This window comes from Haliotis asinina, chromosome 4, assembly GCF_037392515.1.
Source record: "Haliotis asinina isolate JCU_RB_2024 chromosome 4, JCU_Hal_asi_v2, whole genome shotgun sequence".
Taxonomy (NCBI): domain Eukaryota; kingdom Metazoa; phylum Mollusca; class Gastropoda; order Lepetellida; family Haliotidae; genus Haliotis; species Haliotis asinina.
The window spans coordinates 55,693,330-55,714,451 of NC_090283.1; the positions used below are offsets into that span (position 1 = coordinate 55,693,330).

The following is a 21,122-nucleotide window of genomic DNA, read 5'->3' on the forward strand; positions in this document are numbered from 1 at the left end:
AATTCTTTGGCCGTGTGTACACATTGTGGAGAGAAGCTTGAAGAGACTGAAGTGGATATTCATTCAGCTTGTAGAGAGTAAGTACGTGATTACACGATGCCATTTAGAAAGTGGTCAAATGCAACATATGTCATATTTGGGATTTCACTTTCTTAGAAAAGTACAAATTCTAGTACTTTTTTGGTTGAGTCCCATCCGGGATTCGAACCCGCACCCTTAGAGTCAGGTACCTAATCGCCAGCACACAGAGTCAGCCGCCTAGCCCGCTCAGCCAGGAAGTCGCGGTTGTTTTGTTTGTTTGTTGGTTATCACCGTACCCGTCAACTATGTAGCGGCAGTCTGCAAATATTCAAGTCTGGACCACACATCCCAGTGATCAACCGGATGAGCACCGATCCATGCATTAGGGATACGATGACACGTGTGTAACAAGTCAGCGAGTCTGACTTCCCGACCGATCATAATAAAATCATAGCATTTAGCTCCACTTTACTTTTCTTACGGTGTTAGAATGTTTGACAGATGACATGATATGTCATGGAGCTAGTACATTACGTTACGATCTGTACAGAGAAGGGCTAATCACTAGGGTAATGTATGCGAATATTTCTTAGAATGTGCTTTATACAATCACCATAGAGAGATCGTGCTTAAAGCTATTCAAGATGTATGTATACTCACGAGGGGGATGAGATTGATAATACAATGTATCATTTGTCATTGAGATTGACATTTGATGGAATAAATACCAGCGTTGGACGTGCTGTAGTTGCGTGAATACATCTAAACGATTGCAATTTTTCTATATACCTTTTATATTGTAACATTTCCCCTGAAGTATCAATCTTCTCCTGTCTCTGTGTCTAATATTTGCATGTAATTAAATTAGCCATTTTTTAAAAATGTTTGGAGAGGGGTTTTATAACTTTAACAACTTGTCCTCGATCCTTTTCACTTTGTAATAAAATACGTTCAAACAAAAGAGAATGAGCACCGATCCATGCAAGTGGGATGCGACAAGTCGAACTGCAACTGCTTGAGTGAGTGAGTGAGTTTAGTTTTACGTCGCACACAGCAATACTCCAGCTAATAATCGAGTCTGGACCAGACAATCCAGTGACCGACAACATCAGCATCGACCTACGCAATTGGGAACCGATGACACGTGTCAATCAAGTCAGCGAGCTTGACCATCCGATCCCGTTAGTCGTCTCTTTCGACAAGAATGGGTTTCCAAACCCCAATTCATACCCGAATCGCCACGGTATTCGACGGTTCATCTCAATGATTGTCATACTATCCAGTCTCTCAAATAAAGTTTGGTAGTTTGGCAAATGTTTTCGACTAATGTATAGAAACGGAGCGCAATGAGTAATATTTGAGATGCAACAGTCATCATTTATATGCATCAGACAAGCAAGAAGGAAATAAGGATAACATGAATGAACGCCGGCATTACAGAAATTAGACGCAACGTGTTAGTGTTGACTCTAACGTCGATCGTCATGTGTGACGTACAAGGGCATATATACGTGACGTACGAGGGCATATATACAAGCACGGGGAAGGGTTCATGCAGTTGAATTGACATGGACGTGGCCACAGTAAAGTGGTGACATCTGTTACAAACACAATACGGGTGATATAAAGTGAAGGATATTATCAGTTAGAGTCATAGTTATCAGGTAGAGATTCACTAATGATTTGAATTTGAGATGGATTGAAGGTAAACTGGGGCATGTACTAGGACTGAACCGCTTTGCTATTGCATCGCTCTAGCAATGATTCATTTTGCCATTTTGAATCCCATATCTGCTGTCCCCAGGCGTGATATATTTTTAAAGCTGGAATATTGCTGAAAGCTGGAATGTTGATAAAAGTTGGAATATTGCCAACAGCGAGGAACAACTGAATTCACTCCCTCCTTCATGACTATTTGACTGTCATCAATCCAACTGATATAACCGCAGACTGATATGACACCACCCTGGAGTGACATCGGCAGTGAGCAAAGGACATTTAGGTCGAAAGTGCCCATGAATATCTCGACTGAACTTTTCGTGAGAGATCTGGCCATTGCTTTTCTGTCTGTTTTAGGCACGTTGACAGATGCCGTGAAGCTGTTAAGTCATTTCAAGGTACAATGGCCACCAGCCCGAACATCCAGTTCATGGGAATACATGTTCACTATCTGTATGGCATCGACAAGGATTTAAATAAGAAAGAGAAATCTGAGAAAAGGGAGAAACGGAATTTGAAACTAACTGAACTCACAAAATATGTCTCTGCATTAAGAAATTCTAATGGTGGTTACTTACTAGTTCACATTGTAGGTCTAATCCGAAATGAAAATTACGTTGGCGCTTTTGATGAGTTTGCAGATGAAACCCTGTACAGAATGATAGAGGATGGGCGAATGTTTGAAAGCGTGTATAAAAAAGAAAGACTAAGCGAAGCGGATGGATGTGATAAGTTCCGTGATGTCATCAGTATCTATGTCGCCAAAGGCACAGAATTTTCAACAGCAGATTTCAACAGCAAAATATGCTTAGACTGGGGAATAATAAATCCTTTACCAACTACGGTGAAAAGGTTTATTGTTGAACGAAACGGTTCCAGTCACATTCCTCGTGGAGAACCTGATTTCAGATTCAATGGAAATTTTGAAAAAATTCACCTATTGCAAGAGAGTCGTGATTTACAGTTGAAAGGTTTCATTGAAAGCAAGCTCAAAGGTAACTGGAGGCAGTTCTCGGGCTACAAGAAAGCAAGAACGATATGGGATGACTTTCGACTGAAGGAGTATGTCAGTGCTTTTACCAAAAACAAGCGAGGTGGATCCTTCTTGCTAGGAATAGGGGAAAGAGATCAAAGCAAAGGCAAGTACAAATCAAAGGAACTGCTTGTCCAAGGAGTACCTCTTGAGGATGAAAATGCTTTCATGGACTACCTAAAAGAGGTAGCACGTGACGAGAGCATGGTGTGTGATTTTGATGGGGAAACTGCTAATTTGGATATGATGAAAGTGAGATGCACTCCTGTCCCTTCAGACAAGATGCAAGCAAGTACAAGACCTACACACAGTTGGAAGTACTACGTTGTAGAAATATTGGTTTACCCAATCAATGGAATGGCATTTTATGACAAAAATGGTCCCCTGTCATGCCGAATCGTCAACAACAAATGTACCCCTGTTGATGTGAAAACATGGTTCAAAAAGATTGTATTATTCAATCAAACATCGTTCAGGTGATTTACGTAGTGTCAAGAACAGAAGGAATATCGAGATCAATACAGATTGATAGACAGACATATTCTTGATGTACAAATATAATATTTGTTTCAAATATTCATCTTGAGAATATAACCGGCTTGTTTATCATGCAAAACTATGTTCCACTTGGGATACTGCTTGCGTGAGACTGAGAGAGGATTTTTGTACAATGTCTTGACGTCATTAATTACTTGGGACAATGCTATGACGTCAAAAACCTTGAAGACATCGCCCCTTCGTTTTGACAGTAGATTGTGTACAATGCCCTGACGTCATCAATAAATTGACTCACTATGCCATGACGTCAAAATCTTGATGACCAAACAAAGCTATGACATCGCTGCACTACATCTTGTGGCAGTGCCGTATTCAGAGATAACTAATGAAAAGTGTTTTTGTTCATAAGTAGAATCTCACTCTCATCTCTTCTGATATCAAATAAACACGCGTTGAAAAAAGCTATATCCTTTATATGTAACTATATGCAGAGTTGTTTCAACTCGTGTCGATATAATTGATATCATTAGACACTTGGATGAGGTTCTCAATCTGTATGACTTGTACATCCGAAGAAAACTGTCAGTACCACGCCTCTGCTTCTGTTAACGATTGTTCAGTTTGCGTTTCGTCCTTGTATTTTGTGTTTTCTGGCCATAACACAATGTCATGTTACAATAATTATCACATCATTTATGTTGAAGTCTTTGTCCGGTTTAAGTGATTATATTGGAATATCTGGCCTCGGTAATCCTCGTCTGAAAACTCAAAAATGTAGTCTTATACTGATGTTATATTTTCATGAATGTGACCAATGAAGATTTGGATTATAATTAGTCTTCAGCAACCCAAACTTGTCTTAAAAGGCCGCTCGCGAGATCTGGTGGTCAGACTCGCTGACTTGGTTGACACGTCATCGAATCCCAGATCGATGTTCATGCTGTTGATCACAGGATCGTCTGGTCCAGACTCGATTTTTTCACAGACCGATGTAATATAAATTGAAGATTTCTGAAATCGGCGTTAAACAGATAAAAAAATAAAAATAGTTTAAATTTTGACACCGATGTTACACTTTCCTTCATGGATATAATGAATTTGATTATTCAGCATTCCACCACTATTAAGCAAAGGCCACGGATATGGAATGCCTTGTTAACACAGACTTGATGTTCGATTAGCGAGGAGTATTATCCTACTGGTTATTTACACTATTTGTAGTTAGTGAGTTTGGCTTCAGACCGCTTTGGAAACACTGTTTCATTCGTACATGTAGCATATCTTGCCAGCTTTATGTGAAGTGAGTCGGGATGATTTTATATCGCTTGCAGCAATATACGAGCAATATCACGGCGGGGTACATCAGAAATAGGCCTCACATATTTCATGCACCAGGGGGATTGGCTTCAGAGTGGCAACTGAACGCTTTACCCTCAGCACTCAGCTTCGTGTGAAGGAAATGTATTAATGACATATAACTTTGGAGGAAACCACATGCATCGCCGCGTGGTTGTTCAGTGTGACTCCTAGATTCCCAACAATCGGCATGAGTTAATGGTACACAATTAGACGCATAGAACCTTAATGCCACTGTGTGTTTTTGTTAGGTATGCAAATAATTGCTCATGAGTCGTGTCTGTCTATTGTGGACTGATCTCGGTGGTGCTTTGAGCTTCGCACTTTTAATAAAAAAATGAACTGGCAACGACGGGTTGGTTTTAATTTGCACTGAAACAATTGTATACTATAAGTTATCACATCGTGTCGAGGGAAATACGGGGTTTTATCAGTCCCGAGTAAGGTTGTATTCCCCGAGCCGGAGGGACTGATAAAACCCCGTATTTCCGTAGACACGATGTGATAACGCATTTATCTATCTGAATGTTTTCACTAAATCAAAACAAAACAACTCGCATCGAATCGACTTGCTGCCATGTTGACACCAGCTGATCGTTTGACCTCAATGCACCGCACGTTACTAGAGGCTTGTCGATGCACGCTCTTCTCACTTCGCGTCGTTACCAAGGCGTAGCGGGGTGATATGACTTTCGCAGCGGGAGTATACGACTTTTATACTCCCGCTGGCGGATCGTGATGGATGTACATGGTATTTTAGCAGAGTCACGTGGACCAATCAAAACTCGACATTCTTACAGGAGGCTAGATAAATGTACTTTGTCATTTACCAGTGCAAGGAGCTTCCGGAAATACCTCATATAAGACATTTATTACACATAATGTTATGCCATCTCTTCTACTTCTGATGGGCATTACTCCGCTTGCAAATAAACCAATGCTATATGGACATTCCACGGGAATTCACATCAGCGTTGACCCGTGAAGGTCCCGGGGTAGAATATGCCTTCGGCCATAACCCATCTTGCCATAAAAGACGACAATGCTTGTCGTAAGAGGCGAATAACGGGATCGGGTAGTCAGGCTCGCTGACTTGGTTGACAAATGTCATGGGTTCCCAATTGTGCAGATCGATGCTGGATTGATGCTGGACTGGATTGTCTGATCCTGACTCGGGATCGATTATTTACGGACCGCCAGTTATAGCTGGAATATTGCTGAGTGCGGCGTAAAACTAATCTTACTCACTCACATCAGTGTTGTTATCAGCGTGACTATGTCCAGCTAGCAAATCAGTGCTATTACTTGTGAAATATCGTAGAAATCCTGGACGAATATCATCTATTCTCAGTCAGATCTGTAGTGTGTATTCAGGGCCTTACAAATACATTATAGTCCGGGTTAGAGTTGAAATCCAACAACCCATGATTGTCGTAAGAGCAACTGAGTGGATCGAGTGGTCAAACTCGATGACATGGTTGACACATGTCATAGTATCCCATTGTCGTGGATCGCTGCTGAAGCCTTTGGGCACTGGACATGCTCCAGACATGTAGCTGGAAGATTGTAAACGGTGATTGATCAGAAAAGCAAGAGGAGCATGTAACTCGATTCAGGGAATAAATACGCTTCACTGTGTGAATATGATTGTTTTATATTCGTTCCTGATCTATAGGACTCGGAAACTATATTCACTCAAAGGCCACACTGAAATATTGATGCACAGACAACCTCGTAAGTGTTTTCGTGTGGCTCCTGGCACACAATGTACTTGTAAATGACAATGGACCACAACGAATGAGCTTCCATGTTAGTTTTACAAATGACAATTAACAAACCTTTCCGACTTAAAACGTTTCATATTTCAAGTAAACCATGCACCATGATCCGAAAAGGACTGCGATATACCAGTGAAAACATCCAGCCCCATAGCTTTCCGCGGACAATGTCATAATTCAACCTTTTAACATGATGAAGAATGGTTATGCTAATGCCAATATAATTATGCACTTGATTAATTGTTTTCAGATGGCAATCGTCGCCGGCGAAAAGCTTAAACATATTGGTGAAAAACGAAGAGATGAACAAGATCAATTTGGCCAAGTCAAGTATGAACGATTGCATTCGCGTTCCTCATCTGAACGAGCGCGTTAAGTGTGGTACACATGTCTTGAAGCAAATCACGAAGGCTGGGCCACTTCCAATTTATCTTTATCTTTCCAAACTGCAGTACACAATATATGTTATTTATAGGATTACACTTTCTCAGTACTGAGTGAGTGAGCTGAGTTTTACTCCGAACTCAGCAGTAGTCCAGCTATGTGACGGCGGTCTGTAAAACCAGACAATCCAGTGATCAACAACATGAGCATCGATCTGCACAACTGGGAACCGATGACCTCTGTCAACCACGTCAGCGAGTCTCATCACCCGATCCTGTTAGTCGCCTCTTACGCCAAGCATAGTCGCCCTCAGTACTAAGAAAGTGTAATAACAGATGTAACGTGTTAGATTTACTTTCCCAATGATCCCTTCAGCGTCTATTTCTCACCACCTTCAGGGACATAGAGCATGCTCCTTTCAACCACGAATTCAAGGAGTGTCACACGGCTCTTGCTCAGAACACTATGGCTTAATCAAGCATTCCATTCAAGTGTTATGGTAGAGAAGTGATGGACATTTCACACTCTAGCTCTTCAGTGATACAAAAAGGCATGCTGCAATTCCCCATATCGATTATTATCAATGTTTCCGATATTTTCCCAGGTGAACTACAGTCTACAGTTTTTCGAATTAGTTTGTAAGTGATTATTATTCACATGCTCATGATATAGCAGGAACTGTACATCCGACTTCTCTTCTTCAGAGCAAGAAAGTATGACGCCCTGAGCTATGTCGCACCCCCATTTGAGCTTAAGGTGAGTTTTCCTTTCTTTCAGAAAAAAAGTCATCGTATCATAACAATGTACTCAGTTATATCAGATGTTTAAGCAATTAAGAGCAGTTATAATAGTTCCTATAACGGTATGACAATAGAAGTAGAAATAACAGTAGTAATAGAAGTAGCGATAACAGCAGTAGAAGTAGTGGCAGTAATTATAGTAGTAATATAGGTAGTAGTAATAGTAACAATCCTTATGGTAGCAGTAACAGTAGTGCTGATAACAGTAGTAGTAGTAATAGTAGTAGTAATACTAGTAGTAATATTAGTAGTGGTAATAGTAGAAGTAGTAATAGTAGTAATAATAACACTAACAGTCGTAGTACAAGTAGTGCAGACACTAGTAGTAGTAATATTATTAGTAATACTAGTAGTACAAAAGGTACTATTGTAACAACATAACTTGTTTTGCTGGTAAAAGCAATATCTGATGCCATGAAGGTCAGTGACGAAGACACTTTGCCAGGAACATGGTCCTGTTATCTAGCCTTACACAACAAATGGCATAATTGTGTTTCATACACGTAGATACAGACATGTCAGTGTAAACTAATTAAAGGTTTGGGTGTTTTCAGACTAACGTCTACCAGGAACCACAGCAATTCAACGCTCAAACGAAAGACTTCTTTCTTCCATCACTTCAACAGATTGGTGACAGTATCAAAGACATACGAGAATTCTACTGTCCTCGTGGTATGTTCTTTTTCTATCCACCAAAGAATGGTTGTTACTGCCAAGTTCCAATATACTGGCAAATTTAAGATTGAAACAGTACCTGAAAATAATCAATCAGTATGTCCCCATTGAATTGTGACATGTTACGGCCGCACTCTGCACTATTCCAGCTGTTTGGCAGCGGTCTGTAAATAATTCCTTCTGGATCAGACAATCCTGTGATCTACAGCAGCATCGATCTACTTCAAAAGTATCGATCTACGCAATTGGGATACTACGGTATGTATCTACCAAGCGGCGGTCTAAAAAAAACCGAGTCTGCACCAGACACAATCCAGTGATCAACAGCATGAGTATCGATCTACGCCACTGGAATGCGATTACATGGGTCAACCAAGTCAGTGAGCCTTACCACCCGACCCCATTAGCTGTCTCTTACGACAAGCATGGCTGGCTGAAGACTAATTCCAACCCACGTCGCAATCTGTCACAGTTGTAAAATGTATTCAGATGTTATTGTCAAATAACCATCACTGGCATTCATGATTTATACTTGCAGGTAAACTCAGCGTTGTGCCTAAAAACCTTCCCGCCAATCTAAAGAGGATCACGGATCAACTTGTAACTTTTCTTCAAAAAGAAACATTTTCTTTGTCCCCAAACAGTGAGCTTGTAGACACTGACAATCCAACACATGGTTTCATCTTCATCGCTCAGACATTGTGTTTTCCATTAAATATACAGTACAGTGAACTGCCATCTGATACCCACTGCGATGTTGTCTTGATGCTACCTTCTCAACCAGCATTTGTGTTGACCGTAGCTGATAAAGGCACCCCAGAAGCAAGGAAATACAATGTCAGTGTTGCTAGAGGGCTGATCACCTCCCTCAATAGGTTCACTGACGATGACTTTTCAGCAGTGTTCGGTGTTATGCGCATGTCTGATCTTGATTCACGGGATACATTTCAATCCAAGCTGAAGGAACTTGTGTATTCATGTAGTAGATTCGTTACCTTAGATTCCCTTTACATGTCAGAGTGGAAATATGATAAGCTCATTACTTCATTTTGGACTTCAGTAGCCAAAGTAGAGCCTGGCTCTCATTTTCCCGATGATGAAAGGATTAATTTCCTAACAAAAGAACAATGCACGGTACTAATAGAAAACATGAATTCCAAATACGTGTTTGTGTTGACGCTTCCAAAATGTGGTGGAACTACTCTGATGTTGGAAGTGGTCAGAAGACTTCAAAACTTTCTACCGACCTATCTCGTGGTCAAATCAAAAGAGGATACTTCGAAGTACAGGTCAGATCATTTCCCTATTTGACATGAATGAATGAATGGACATGAATGAAAGAATAAATGAATGCAAGTTTAAGGAGGCATGAGTGTGAGTGAGTGAGTGAGTTCAGTTTTACGCTGCACTCAGCAATACTCCAGCTATCTGGCGGCGGTCTGTAAATAATCGAGTCTGGACCAGACAATCCAGTGATCAACAACATGAGCATCGTTCTGCACAATTGGGAACTGATGACCTCTGTCAGCCAAGTCAGCGAGCCTTACCATCCGAGCCCGTTAGTCGCCTCTTACGACAAGCAAAGTCGCTTTTTATGGCAAGCATGGGTTGCTGAAGGCCTATTCTACCCCGGGTAGACCTTCACGGGTCAAGGAGGCATGAGGAGGATAATACCCATGTGAATCAAAATGTCCTTTGATATCATCAATACCCAATAGCTACTATTGAACCACAAACGAAACGGCTTCAGATCTCTTTACGTGTGGTATCAAGGTAGCAATGTGATAAAATAAATACAAGACACCCTATTTTGTCACAGACATAGTCATCTATTTAACGTATCATAATATACTCGGCGTCATTATTGAAGGGTCAAGCCAATTTTAATAGTGCTTGATGAAAGCGATAAATGACTTATAATAATGCTTCAAGTGAAATATCCAGTGTTTCATAACCTTTTTTCACAGCTTGGACAAAGACACCAGGTCATAATAATGAGGTTTTTGTCTTTAATCTTTAATGCCAATAAGTTCATATCACAATTGTGCCTTTTTGGTTAATTTCATTAACATGGAAAGCAGCCTGCAATTCAACGTGCATGGGTTGCAAGTGCTTTTCAAGACATGTGTGAAATGTGTAAATGATTACACGTCGGTACGCATTGTTCTGTTGCTGTTATCTGGTCAGTTTGATGGTTGAATTTGGTCCTCATTATGAGACGTTTTTTGACACCTGTTGAAAGAGGTCAAGCTGTTGCGTTCTTGGAAACTGGTCAAACAGAGCGAGAGGTGGCTTATCGATTCAATGTGAGTCAGAATGCAGTTGGTAGACTTTGACAACGATTTAGAGCTAATGGGACTGTGGAATAGTCACCAGTTCGTCAGGATAGACACGTGATTAATACTGCGTTACGTAACAGTTTCCTCAACTCTGCTGATCTCGAGACAGAACATTTCAATGTTAACAATGTAAGGATATCCAGGAGCACAGTTCGTCGAAGATTAAGGGCGTCATGACTTCAGTGTAGGCGGCCTGCAGTTCGCCCACCATTGACACCACGTCATTGGCAGGTGCGTTTGGGATGGGGTAAGCGTCATTGGCGGTAGAATCAACGTCAGTGGTCTTCAATTTTATTCACTGATGAAAGTCGGTTCAACTTGAGCTTCCATGATGGTAGGCAGAGGATTTACCGTCGTAATGGAGAAAGAATTACAGATGCAACTGTAGCCACACACAGCCGATGTGGCGGGGGGTCGGTCATGGTCTGGGCAGGCATTACCTCCACTGGTTGAACACCACTACACGTCATTGAAGGTAACCTGACAAGACAGCGGTATCGGGATGACATTTTGTCTCCTCTTGCAGGCCATGTATGGTTTCCATGCTCGACCCTCCACACTGCAAGATGACAATGCTAGGCCACACAGGGAAAGACTGGTGACGGAATTCCTTCAGGAATAGCATGTATATCGTCTGGAATGGCCAGCGTGTTCACCAGACCTCAACCCTTTTGAGCACGCGTGGGATGAACTGGGTCGTCGTGTTTACAGGCGCTATCCAGCACCAGTGGATTTTGCAGGACTCAGGATAGCTCTTTTGGAGGAATGGTATGCAATTCCACAAGCCTACTTCATGAACTTGATTAGGAGCATGATGAATAGGTGCACATGTGTCGTGGAAGCTCGAGGAGGTTACACACAATATTGACGCACTGACTGAGTAATGTTTGTTGTTTTCATTTTTGAGGGGTGGTCTATACAGCTCATGATTGTCGGTACTGTAGGAATTTTTTGTCATTTGCTTTCACTTGCTAACACAATACACCTTGATATGAACTGAATTGCTTCAATATTTGTAACTGCATGATCTTTCAATGAACTATCTACCATTTGGCCCTTCAATAATGACGCCGAGTATATTTTTTACCAATATATACTGTCTGAATTACAAACGCCCCAATCATTTCGATTTTGTAACAGGGACCTATCAAATATTAACTTCTGTGTAAATATTCAGCCATTAAAGCTGCAAACTCGATCATATTTATACAGTTCGGGCATTGTGTTGAGTTGAGTCATACAGTTGAGTCATGACCTAATGCTTTATCACTAACAATTTCTGTTCGGTACGTTCCTCGTGTACATTTGTTTCAGTTATCTGTGTACGAGTGTCTCAACGATACCCCCTTCTGAACGTCATGCCATAACACATGTCTTGGACAACAACCTCGAGGTCGAGAGAGCCGCTGTCACAGAGTCAATTTTACCCTTGCAAGATGACCAAACCATCAAAATTACATGGACCTTCTGTTCAGGTATATTTAACGAACAAAGTCATATCACAATGCCACCACAAATAAACATGTTAGATTAACGAAACAAATCACTGAGCAGTATTTTCACGTGACAATGTACCAGTACATACGGACGTACTAATGAAATGAGACACATAAACATGAAATAATGATGCAGTTTGTAGAAGACCATTAGTTCTCCCATAAACAGTATGCATTCAGGCATGTACCAGATTCCATCTATTTGCAAATTTCAAAAAATATACCTTCCCCGTGTTGAAATCTAAGGAAGGAAATGGATGGATCTGTCATGCACAGTAGTCTTTTGCAATTGGTATTTAGGGATGGTAATATTTCTTTAACTGACTATCTTGTAATCAACACCTAACTAATTCACTAGATTAATGCATTCGAGTTTATTTATGCTCACTTCATGTCTGCTGCAGACTTCATCAGACCACGAATTATGGATGAGATACTTGACTTGTTTGAATCATACCGGCATGTGTTGCTTGTTGGCTCAGCTGGTGAAGGAAAAACAGTCACGGGTCTTCTTCTACTTGAGCACTTCAGGTCAAGGGGAATACATGTACTCCATGCAACTACTGCCACTGAAATGAGGAGTGCTGTTCAAAACTCTGGGGAAACTTTCATCTTTTGCGATGACGTGTTCGGGAAATTCAGGTGCACTTTCACATTGACGTCAGATCTGGAAAATATTTTCGGTCGGCTCCAAACGAAGAGAAACATTAGAATGCTATTCACCAGCAGATGTGATGTCTACGATGATGCACGTCTGCGTTTGGGGAAGCTAAAATCACATTTTGCAGGTTCAAACGAATTGAATCTTACAAAGAGAACCCAGACAAGTGAGAAGACGAAAATGTTGGATAGATACTTAGAAGCAAGTAACAGACATCTTTCTGACATGGAGAAGGAAAATATAGTTTCAAACCCAAATACGCATGGATTTGCTCACTCGTGTCATTTGTTCGTCACTCTTGGAAAAGAAAATACAAAAGCCGGACAGTTCTTTGACAATCCATTGTCTTTCGCTGAGAAACGAATTCTACATCTTTTGAAGAATTCTGTTATGAAGTGCCTCCTCTATCTCTTAACGGCATTCAGAGGCACACTGGACTGGGAAGATCCTACCGAAGATTCTGCAGAAAAACGACGGAGGGTAATGAAACATGTTGGAGAAACATCTAAGTCTGAAGTTTTCTCTGCTGCTGCAGAGGAGCCATGCTTGTTTACAACAGAAGGTTGTGTGATGTTTTCTCATCCATCCTTCCTTGAAGTGTCGTCAAAGATTATAGCAAAATGTGACATTTCATTCATCATACAATATGGAGCTCTTGAACTGTTTGAAAATGCCAGCGATATAACAGACCAAAACTACAGCATTAACATTTCGGAAGACTGTCATTTCATCAAACTGGCAGAAAGGTTTTCTCACGAAATAAAACTTGGTGAGTTTGAAAGCTGCTGCTCACATCGACTGCTACAAAATCGAAGCTTTGTGGATCAAGTTATCTGTCGACTTCCCTCTTCGACAGAAGACATAGCTATTGAAAGGCTATTTTATTGGGCATCCAGCAATGGTTCGGATGCGATGATAAAAGCATTATTTCAGAAGTACAAACCTACACGGGAAATGTGGCACCATGCCGTCCTGGGCTGCTGTAGATGGGGCAATCATACTGCATTGGAGTACATTCTAGCCATTTTGAAACTGACTTCACGCGATATTGAAGACATCACTGAAGATGGACTGCCATGTTTGATTGTCGCAGCGAATCAGAATAACATTGAAGTGTGTAAACTTCTGATCCAACATCAAGTGGACGTATCAATCACGGATCCACGCATGGGAGCAAATGCTCTTCATTGGGCTTCAGCGGCAGGTCACTGCGATATTGTGGATCTGCTGTCAAGTCGCATATCACTTGAACGTGAAAGCAATGGTGGAGTTACGCCCTTATTTGCGGCTGCAGAAAATGGACATCTGGATGTATTCAAACTTCTGCTTCAAAAGGGTGCGGCTATCAATAAACAAATTAAAAGCAGGATTGTGTCATTAACAAATCCAAGAAACGAAGGCCGCGCATTGGTTAAACAACTAAATGTATCTGATGAAGGTTTTACACCTCTTCATGTGGCAAGCTATGAAGGACATTTGGACATTGTAAAACTTCTGATGACTAAAGGCGCTGATGCCAATTTGAAGGCTGAATTAGGACCTCCAGTAGCATTTGCTGCAAAAGCAAATGAAATGTGCATCTTTCGTCTGCTTCTGAGTGATGACAGAGTATCTTTCAGTGACGTTGTCTCTGCAGCATATGAATATGGCCGTACCGAAATGCTGAAAGAGGCTGTCCTACATAAACGGTCCCAAGCTAATGACATCATGAAAGCAACTTTGCGAGGGCAACTTGAAACTGTTAAAGAACTACTTGAGGAATCGGAGAAAGGTTTAACCTCACATGTCGAAGGATACACACTTCTCCATCTAGCAGCAGCTTTAAACCATGGCGATATTGTGGATGAGCTCCTTCAAAGACGGACTGAAGTGGACAAATCTTCTGAGGATGGATTCACAGCTTTGCACGGAGCATCTATTACTGGGTCAACTTCAGTCGTTGAAAGTCTCATAAGAAGGGGAGCCGATGTTGACCGGCTTGTTAATGGTTTCGGTCCTCTTCATTTTGCCTCAATGTATGGACATACAAATGTGGCCAGGATTCTGATAGAACATCAGGCAGATATCCATCTAAAAGGTTATCATCAGTGGAGCCCACTGCACGTTGCAAGCATCCACAATCAACCCGACCTTGTTCAGCTTTTGCTGGAGAACAACGCTGACGTACAAGCTTTGTCTACAGATCTCTCACCGCCCCTTGTATTTGCTTCATACCTCAACAATATGGACATAGCAGATATATTGTTACGTCATGGAGCTGATTTGAATCCCAGAGGGATGTCATACCACCCACTTTTAGGCACTGCTCTCTTGGGGCACCCTGAAGCTGTGAACAGTTTGTTGCAGAGAGGTGCAAAAGTGAATCATGTCAGTGCAGTTGGTGTAAGCGCTTTGCATGGAGCTGCATATATGGGGGCAATGGATATGCTCGAGTGTCTCCTTGAAAATGAAGCAAATCCAAACCTGAAACTGTTTGAAGGCATATCGCCCGAGGAGAAATCTAAAATTGCAAGTCACGTGGAGCAATGGTGCAAAAGCACCCCTGGGAAGGATATTAACTTGGGGAGATATGATGGTGGTACTGCACTCCATGTGGCTGTAGACATGGGCTACACAGACATGGTACGACTTCTGCTGAAATCGGGCGCTGATCCGAATCTTAGGAACTTGCACAATGAAAGTGCGATAGATATTGCGAGAGAGAAGAAGCACAATCTCATCCTGAGGCTACTGGAATCGTCTTAAAATATCTCTGTCGTTTACTGGACAAAGGACCAAGAAGCATCAACAATTGTACAAAGATGTAGTATATATTTTGCAGCATTGCTTTCAGAATACGATTAGCATAAGTTGTACCTTTGACGCAACAGTAGCTAATCTTTGGTAAGATATGATTACTTTTATACATTTTGTGCAGTTAAGTGCAATGTGTACAGATTCCGCGATGAGTCCCGTTTTCGTTAGAATGACTGCAAAACAAATCTGACTTGCAAAGTGTTGTTAAGTTGTGCTATGAATCGTACCTACCTGGGACGAGTGTCCTAATTTGTTCTTCGTGTACTCAGACGTTATAATGGTATCAAGTCAACGTTGAAGAACAACGTTGTTGGTTGATCTGAATGACTCTGTCATCGGTTCTGCCTTTGTGAGTAGTATGGGGGCTTTCAAGACAACCGAATGATATAGGCCAAATGATTTCATCCCAATCAGCAGATGGTACACCTGTCCATATATTTACGCCATATGTTTGTTTCTGAGCACGGAGGATTCACGACATACAGGATTGTATCGGCTGACAAATGAGCATTTCTGACGACTGTCAATATGGCCCAAGGGACTCTATTTATTTCAGCAGTCAGTTCAAAGTTGTATGAAGAGGTAGTTGTGAATGTTGTTATGATCTGGGACAGAACATCTTGTTTATTAGTGATCTTATGAATCTTAATAATCCCATATACATAATGTTATTCTCCTCATTATCAACATATATGCTCGACAAACAAACGATAGGCAACTGCAAAATATCGCCTTGACACGCTAGTAACACAGCAGATTTGAGTTACCTAGACACAATGTCTATGTAACTTGGATGGTCAGTCGGAAACACAAATAGAGCAGTTGTGTCAGAATACGTCTTCAGAGTACTAATGACGGAGTTTACACTTGCTCAATAATACCGTTTAATATCTACTGTGAAACGTTTAGGCTTACCGCTGTCCCCCTGGAAGGGTACGTAAGTCTCAAAACTTTCCAAGTTAAATTTATACTTATCAATATTTTAAACGTAGTATTTTTGTCATTTTAGATTTCTGCTACACTTTCCTATAATCGCCAGCGGCTGAAGGAATGATATAGATCCAGCTAGGGTCCATCCAGGTAGGAAAGCAATGTAAGTCCCCTTGGTCCCTAGTATGGTGATCTTCCTTCAGTTGTTTGTGATCTTTAGCCTATTTTTATATTATGTATTGTCCAGATTGTGCTATTAGTGTTTACTTCATATGCTGGTTTTACATTCGATTTGTGATACTCTAGTTATTTTACCGTACTTTGACGACGGGTCTTCTAACATCGACATATTCTGTATAATCATGTTTGTTTTTGTCACGATATGGCTGAAATATTGCCAATGTGACGATAAATTATAACTGATCACTCACTTAGGCTCACCAATGTAAATATAGCCAGCCACTTCAGGCAACTGTTCTAAACTAAATTTTGCAAAATATTTCATAGCTTTAACAGGTACACATCAACTGATGTCTTGAAAAAGACATTTGTGTCGTTGAAAAGATTATTGTCATGAGTTCAATGAATTATAAAAATAATTCTTAATAAAAATGTACACCAAATTACATTTGTTCACAGGCACAATATTTGCGCATGCGTTTCAGCAATTTCATGCATGATCCTCGTGCAGTTTCATCTGCATAATCTGTATTTGTTTTACAGTTGGTTTCCTAATCTGTCTCTCTGTCTGTGTGTGCGTGTGTGCGTGCGTGCGTGCTTGTGTCTGAGCATAACATATAGTGAGTCCAAAGTTTAGATGGGAAGTGTAGACATGGCGATGATCCTGTCAATAAATACATATACATATGGCTGTGTTTCCACATTCTTGCAAGTCTACACTGCTATTTCAAACGTTCGTGTTTCACACTAACACTGCCTGTCATTTCAAGGGTGTGCATGACAAGACCGCGGTACCTAATCATAATCACATACGGTTGTGCGGATGTAACTACGTATGTCGCTATAGCATGCGACCTCATTAAATCGCGGTACTTGATATATCCGTAATCGGAAATGAAATTCTGAACTTACGAGGTCTATTTTGTCGTGAAATGCGATTAGCATGACATTTAATCAACACATTTCTGAAACATAAATATTATAGCACGTATTTCTTGGATGGGGGTCAGACAGATTCTAGAGTTTAATGTTAATAATTTTGCTGGGGGATTCGATACACCCTGTCGGTTTCAAACAAGTAAACAAACAACAATATATGTTAGCCCGTCGATTTACATAAAAAATCATGTCTAAGAGGCGGGTCTAGCGGGTAAAACTATAATTACTGATTTGCCGCGATACTTATGCATAAACGTCGCGATACAACGAGGTCCGAGTCCGAGTCACATGAGATCACATAAAGAAAAGGCGGTTAAATGATCCTAACACACAATATTTGTACTCCTCTTAATTGTTTTCATTCAAATCAGTTTAGCTTTGGTGAAAGGTTTCGTACGTATTGTTTTCAGTCACCTTCTATGTAAGGTGTGTTTAGCTATGTAATGCCGGTACTGGAAAATGACACCAGGACAAGTCTGGACAATGAAAAAAGACTCCAGAACATATGTTCAAGTGAACATTCATGTAGGTGCGTTCACAGGTAGGTAGGTAGGTAGGTAGGTAGGTAGGTCACAATAAACATGCCAACTTAATTTTTTACTTCACTTAAGTTTGATGTAATTTCGACTTTTTAATTCGACAAGTATTCCTAAAAGGATTAGTTTGACAGCCATCTGATCCCATTCGGTTACTGCAGGTTGCCCCTATTTGTGTACACTATTGACATGTCATGGCACCCTAATTGCCTAGAGCGATGCCCATGCTGTTCATCACTGGATTGTCTGGGAGACCCGATTATCCCTATTATTTAAAAAAAAAAAGTAGAAATCCCCCATCATACAGCGGAGTGTGATGTTTAACAACAACAGAAAAAAACCCAAAAAACAAAACAAAAACAAAACAAAAAACAAAACAAAACAAACAAACCCCCCAAAAAACAACCAAGCAAAAAACAGACATAATTCTAACTTGAATACTGTGGCTGCTTGGTTTGCTTGGTCCGGTGTCATCAAAATGATGTTGTTTGGTTCATTGCATTTGGTTCAGTTTGTGCACGAGGCATACATTACCAAGCACGATTCTGCATCCTAGTCAGTAGAACAAAGCAAGGCCGCGATATAAAAGATGAATGCATTGATGGATTATAAAGTACTAGGGCTGTAACGATACATCCAGCTGTCGATGTATTGCAGTTGTTGAGTCTCCGGTAGTAATTAATCGATGGCAGAAAAGAAAAACTACAGATGCATCGATAGTATGTGTGACTATCGATAGTTTAGTAATTGGCTTCCGTTGATAAATGCGCAGCACAAAATGCGGGATATCTGGGTGTAGACAATTCAAGGAGAGAAACTATTGCAATACTATTTCAACTGCTTGGCACAACTGACTATCGCTATCGCAATAGTATGTTGCAATTGACTATCGCAATAGTTGTTTCCCTCCCTCTCGTGTTTCCCTTCCGTGTCTTTACATGACATCTTCCAGTCTTGGTTTCTGAAAGGTAAAAATATATTTATTTGATTCATTGCATTGAGCATGGAGCACAACGTACTGAAGGTGACATTACATCTGAGACAAGAGGACTGAGTAAGATACAAATATGCGAATATGAATACACAATGTTATTTAGCATATGAACCCCATGACCTAAATCTTTGAACACACAAAGATATTTAGAAAGTGATTCCCATGGCCCAAATCATTAAATACACAATGCTATTTAGAAAGTGGCTCCCATTTGTAACTTAGAAATAGAAAATTTGCAACATTTTTGCCATTCGCTGGCAGAAAATTTAGAATAAAGTTATCAGGATGGGGTGGGGTAACCTCGTGGCTAAAGCGTCGATTCTGCACATAGACACAATGTGTTAAGTCGGTGCCAGGTGCCGTGAGCTGGCTCAAATTTGGAAAAAAAACGGCTTAAATACTCTAATCATAGAGGAATTCAATGAATGTGAACTCAACCACATCGACAACATTCATGACGACATATTGCAGTACATATCTGTTACTTGGTGACGCTGACATAACACTCTGCCATACTTGTAATGTGAGCTTTCAAGCGGAGTATGAACTAGATACCGCTTCTATAATACACCACCACCCTGTTAGATAGCTAGTCTGCCATACTTCACTGATTGCCCAACAGTGAATAGAGTGCATTAGGCCATACGATATCTGATGAAGGAGATGTGTGTTTAGGACACCACGCAGAAGAACGTGCAGTTGCCGTAGTTGTATGTAACCAGTAGGAGGTGGCTGAATATGAAGAGGTTCCTATATGTACATGATATTTTCAACACTGCGATGGTCTTCCTGCTGATTTCACAATGTGAGTTTTGCGTACTCTGTGTTACAAAGTGGATATTTCATTGCGTCTGACTATATAGACTTGTTTTGCATGACTGCGCGCTGTGTTCGGTGTCTTGTTGGATAAAGGCTACACACCTGGGGTAAGGCATGTGTAGGATGGCATTCCCACGTCATGTGAGCGCTAGATTACCCTTGTCCTTAACCCAAATTCCGATTTATTCAGGTTACATGAATAATCTAAGCATTCGACTGCATGCAATATTTATTTAAGGATGTATAACAAAATGGGTGGAGTTGATTAATTGGATTTTCTAATATAAGTTATTACATCGTGTAGACTGAAATACGGGGTTTTATCACTCCCGAGTGAGGTTGTATTCCCCGAGCCGGAGGGACTGATAAAACCCCGTGATAACGCATTTATCTAGCTGAATGTTTTCACTAAATCAAAACAAAACAACACGCAACACAACACGTTTTATTGCTGCCATGTTAACACCAGCTAATCGTTTGACCTCGATGCACAGCACGTTACTAAAGGCTTGTCGATGCACGCTTTTCTCATTTCGCGTCGTCACCGAGGCGTTGCGGGGTGATGTGACTTTGGTAGTTACAGTTTATTGAGGTTTTAAGTCGGCTCTTAACGTTTAGCCAATATCGCCGAGGGGGTAGGTGGGGGTAGAATTAATAATAAATACTGGTAATAAATTAAACCACCTACCCAAAAAATGGTAAATGGAGGGGATAAACCTAAGTAATTTGGATGGGACCATGTTGGTAGGATGCCGAGAGGAAAGAGGCAAACTGGTGAGATGTGAGTGGAATGGTGCGATATTTTTGTTGTTTTTAAACTTTTTAAGAGTAGATTTTTCATGTTGGTGTATTTTGCTTTAATGATGTTATAAATGGGGTTATGTTGGGCCCCAGCCCAGTAATTGAGTGCGGTTTGGTTTATTGTGCTGATTGAAGGGATGCCTGTGAGTAGGAGGAGCGCGGATAGGGGGGTGCCAGTCCTCACCCTTAGGGCTAGTTTGAGGGCTTTATATTGAATGGAGTTTGTCTTTTGGAGGTTGGTGGGGGAGAGGGAGTGCAGGACTGGAGCGGCGGAGTCCAGTTTCGACTGTGTAAGACAATGGTATATGTTTATTAGTGTTTGTTTGTCAGCTCCGCATGTGGTGCCACGAATACATTTCATTGGATT

At 40.9% G+C, this 21,122-nt stretch overlaps 2 protein-coding genes across 2 annotated transcripts in view; both read left to right on the forward strand.

Moving 5' to 3' along the window:
- The window catches only part of LOC137281693 (uncharacterized), a 24,215-nt gene continuing 3,093 nt past the window's right edge, over window positions 1-21,122 (forward strand). Inside the window, exons 1-8 of the mRNA XM_067813100.1 lie at window positions 1-77; window positions 6,656-6,735; window positions 7,494-7,545; window positions 8,144-8,261; window positions 8,803-9,553; window positions 11,918-12,078; window positions 12,504-15,643; window positions 16,566-16,649. Coding sequence (XP_067669201.1) covers window positions 6,656-6,735; window positions 7,494-7,545; window positions 8,144-8,261; window positions 8,803-9,553; window positions 11,918-12,078; window positions 12,504-15,505 — 4,164 coding nt within the window. The 5' untranslated portion in view covers window positions 1-77 and the 3' untranslated portion in view covers window positions 15,506-15,643; window positions 16,566-16,649. The remainder of the gene's footprint in view (window positions 78-6,655; window positions 6,736-7,493; window positions 7,546-8,143; window positions 8,262-8,802; window positions 9,554-11,917; window positions 12,079-12,503; window positions 15,644-16,565; window positions 16,650-21,122) is intronic.
- The window catches only part of LOC137281694 (perlucin-like protein), an 8,531-nt gene continuing 7,194 nt past the window's right edge, over window positions 19,786-21,122 (forward strand). The window contains exon 1 of the mRNA XM_067813101.1: window positions 19,786-19,940. Coding sequence (XP_067669202.1) covers window positions 19,874-19,940 — 67 coding nt within the window. The 5' untranslated portion in view covers window positions 19,786-19,873. The remainder of the gene's footprint in view (window positions 19,941-21,122) is intronic.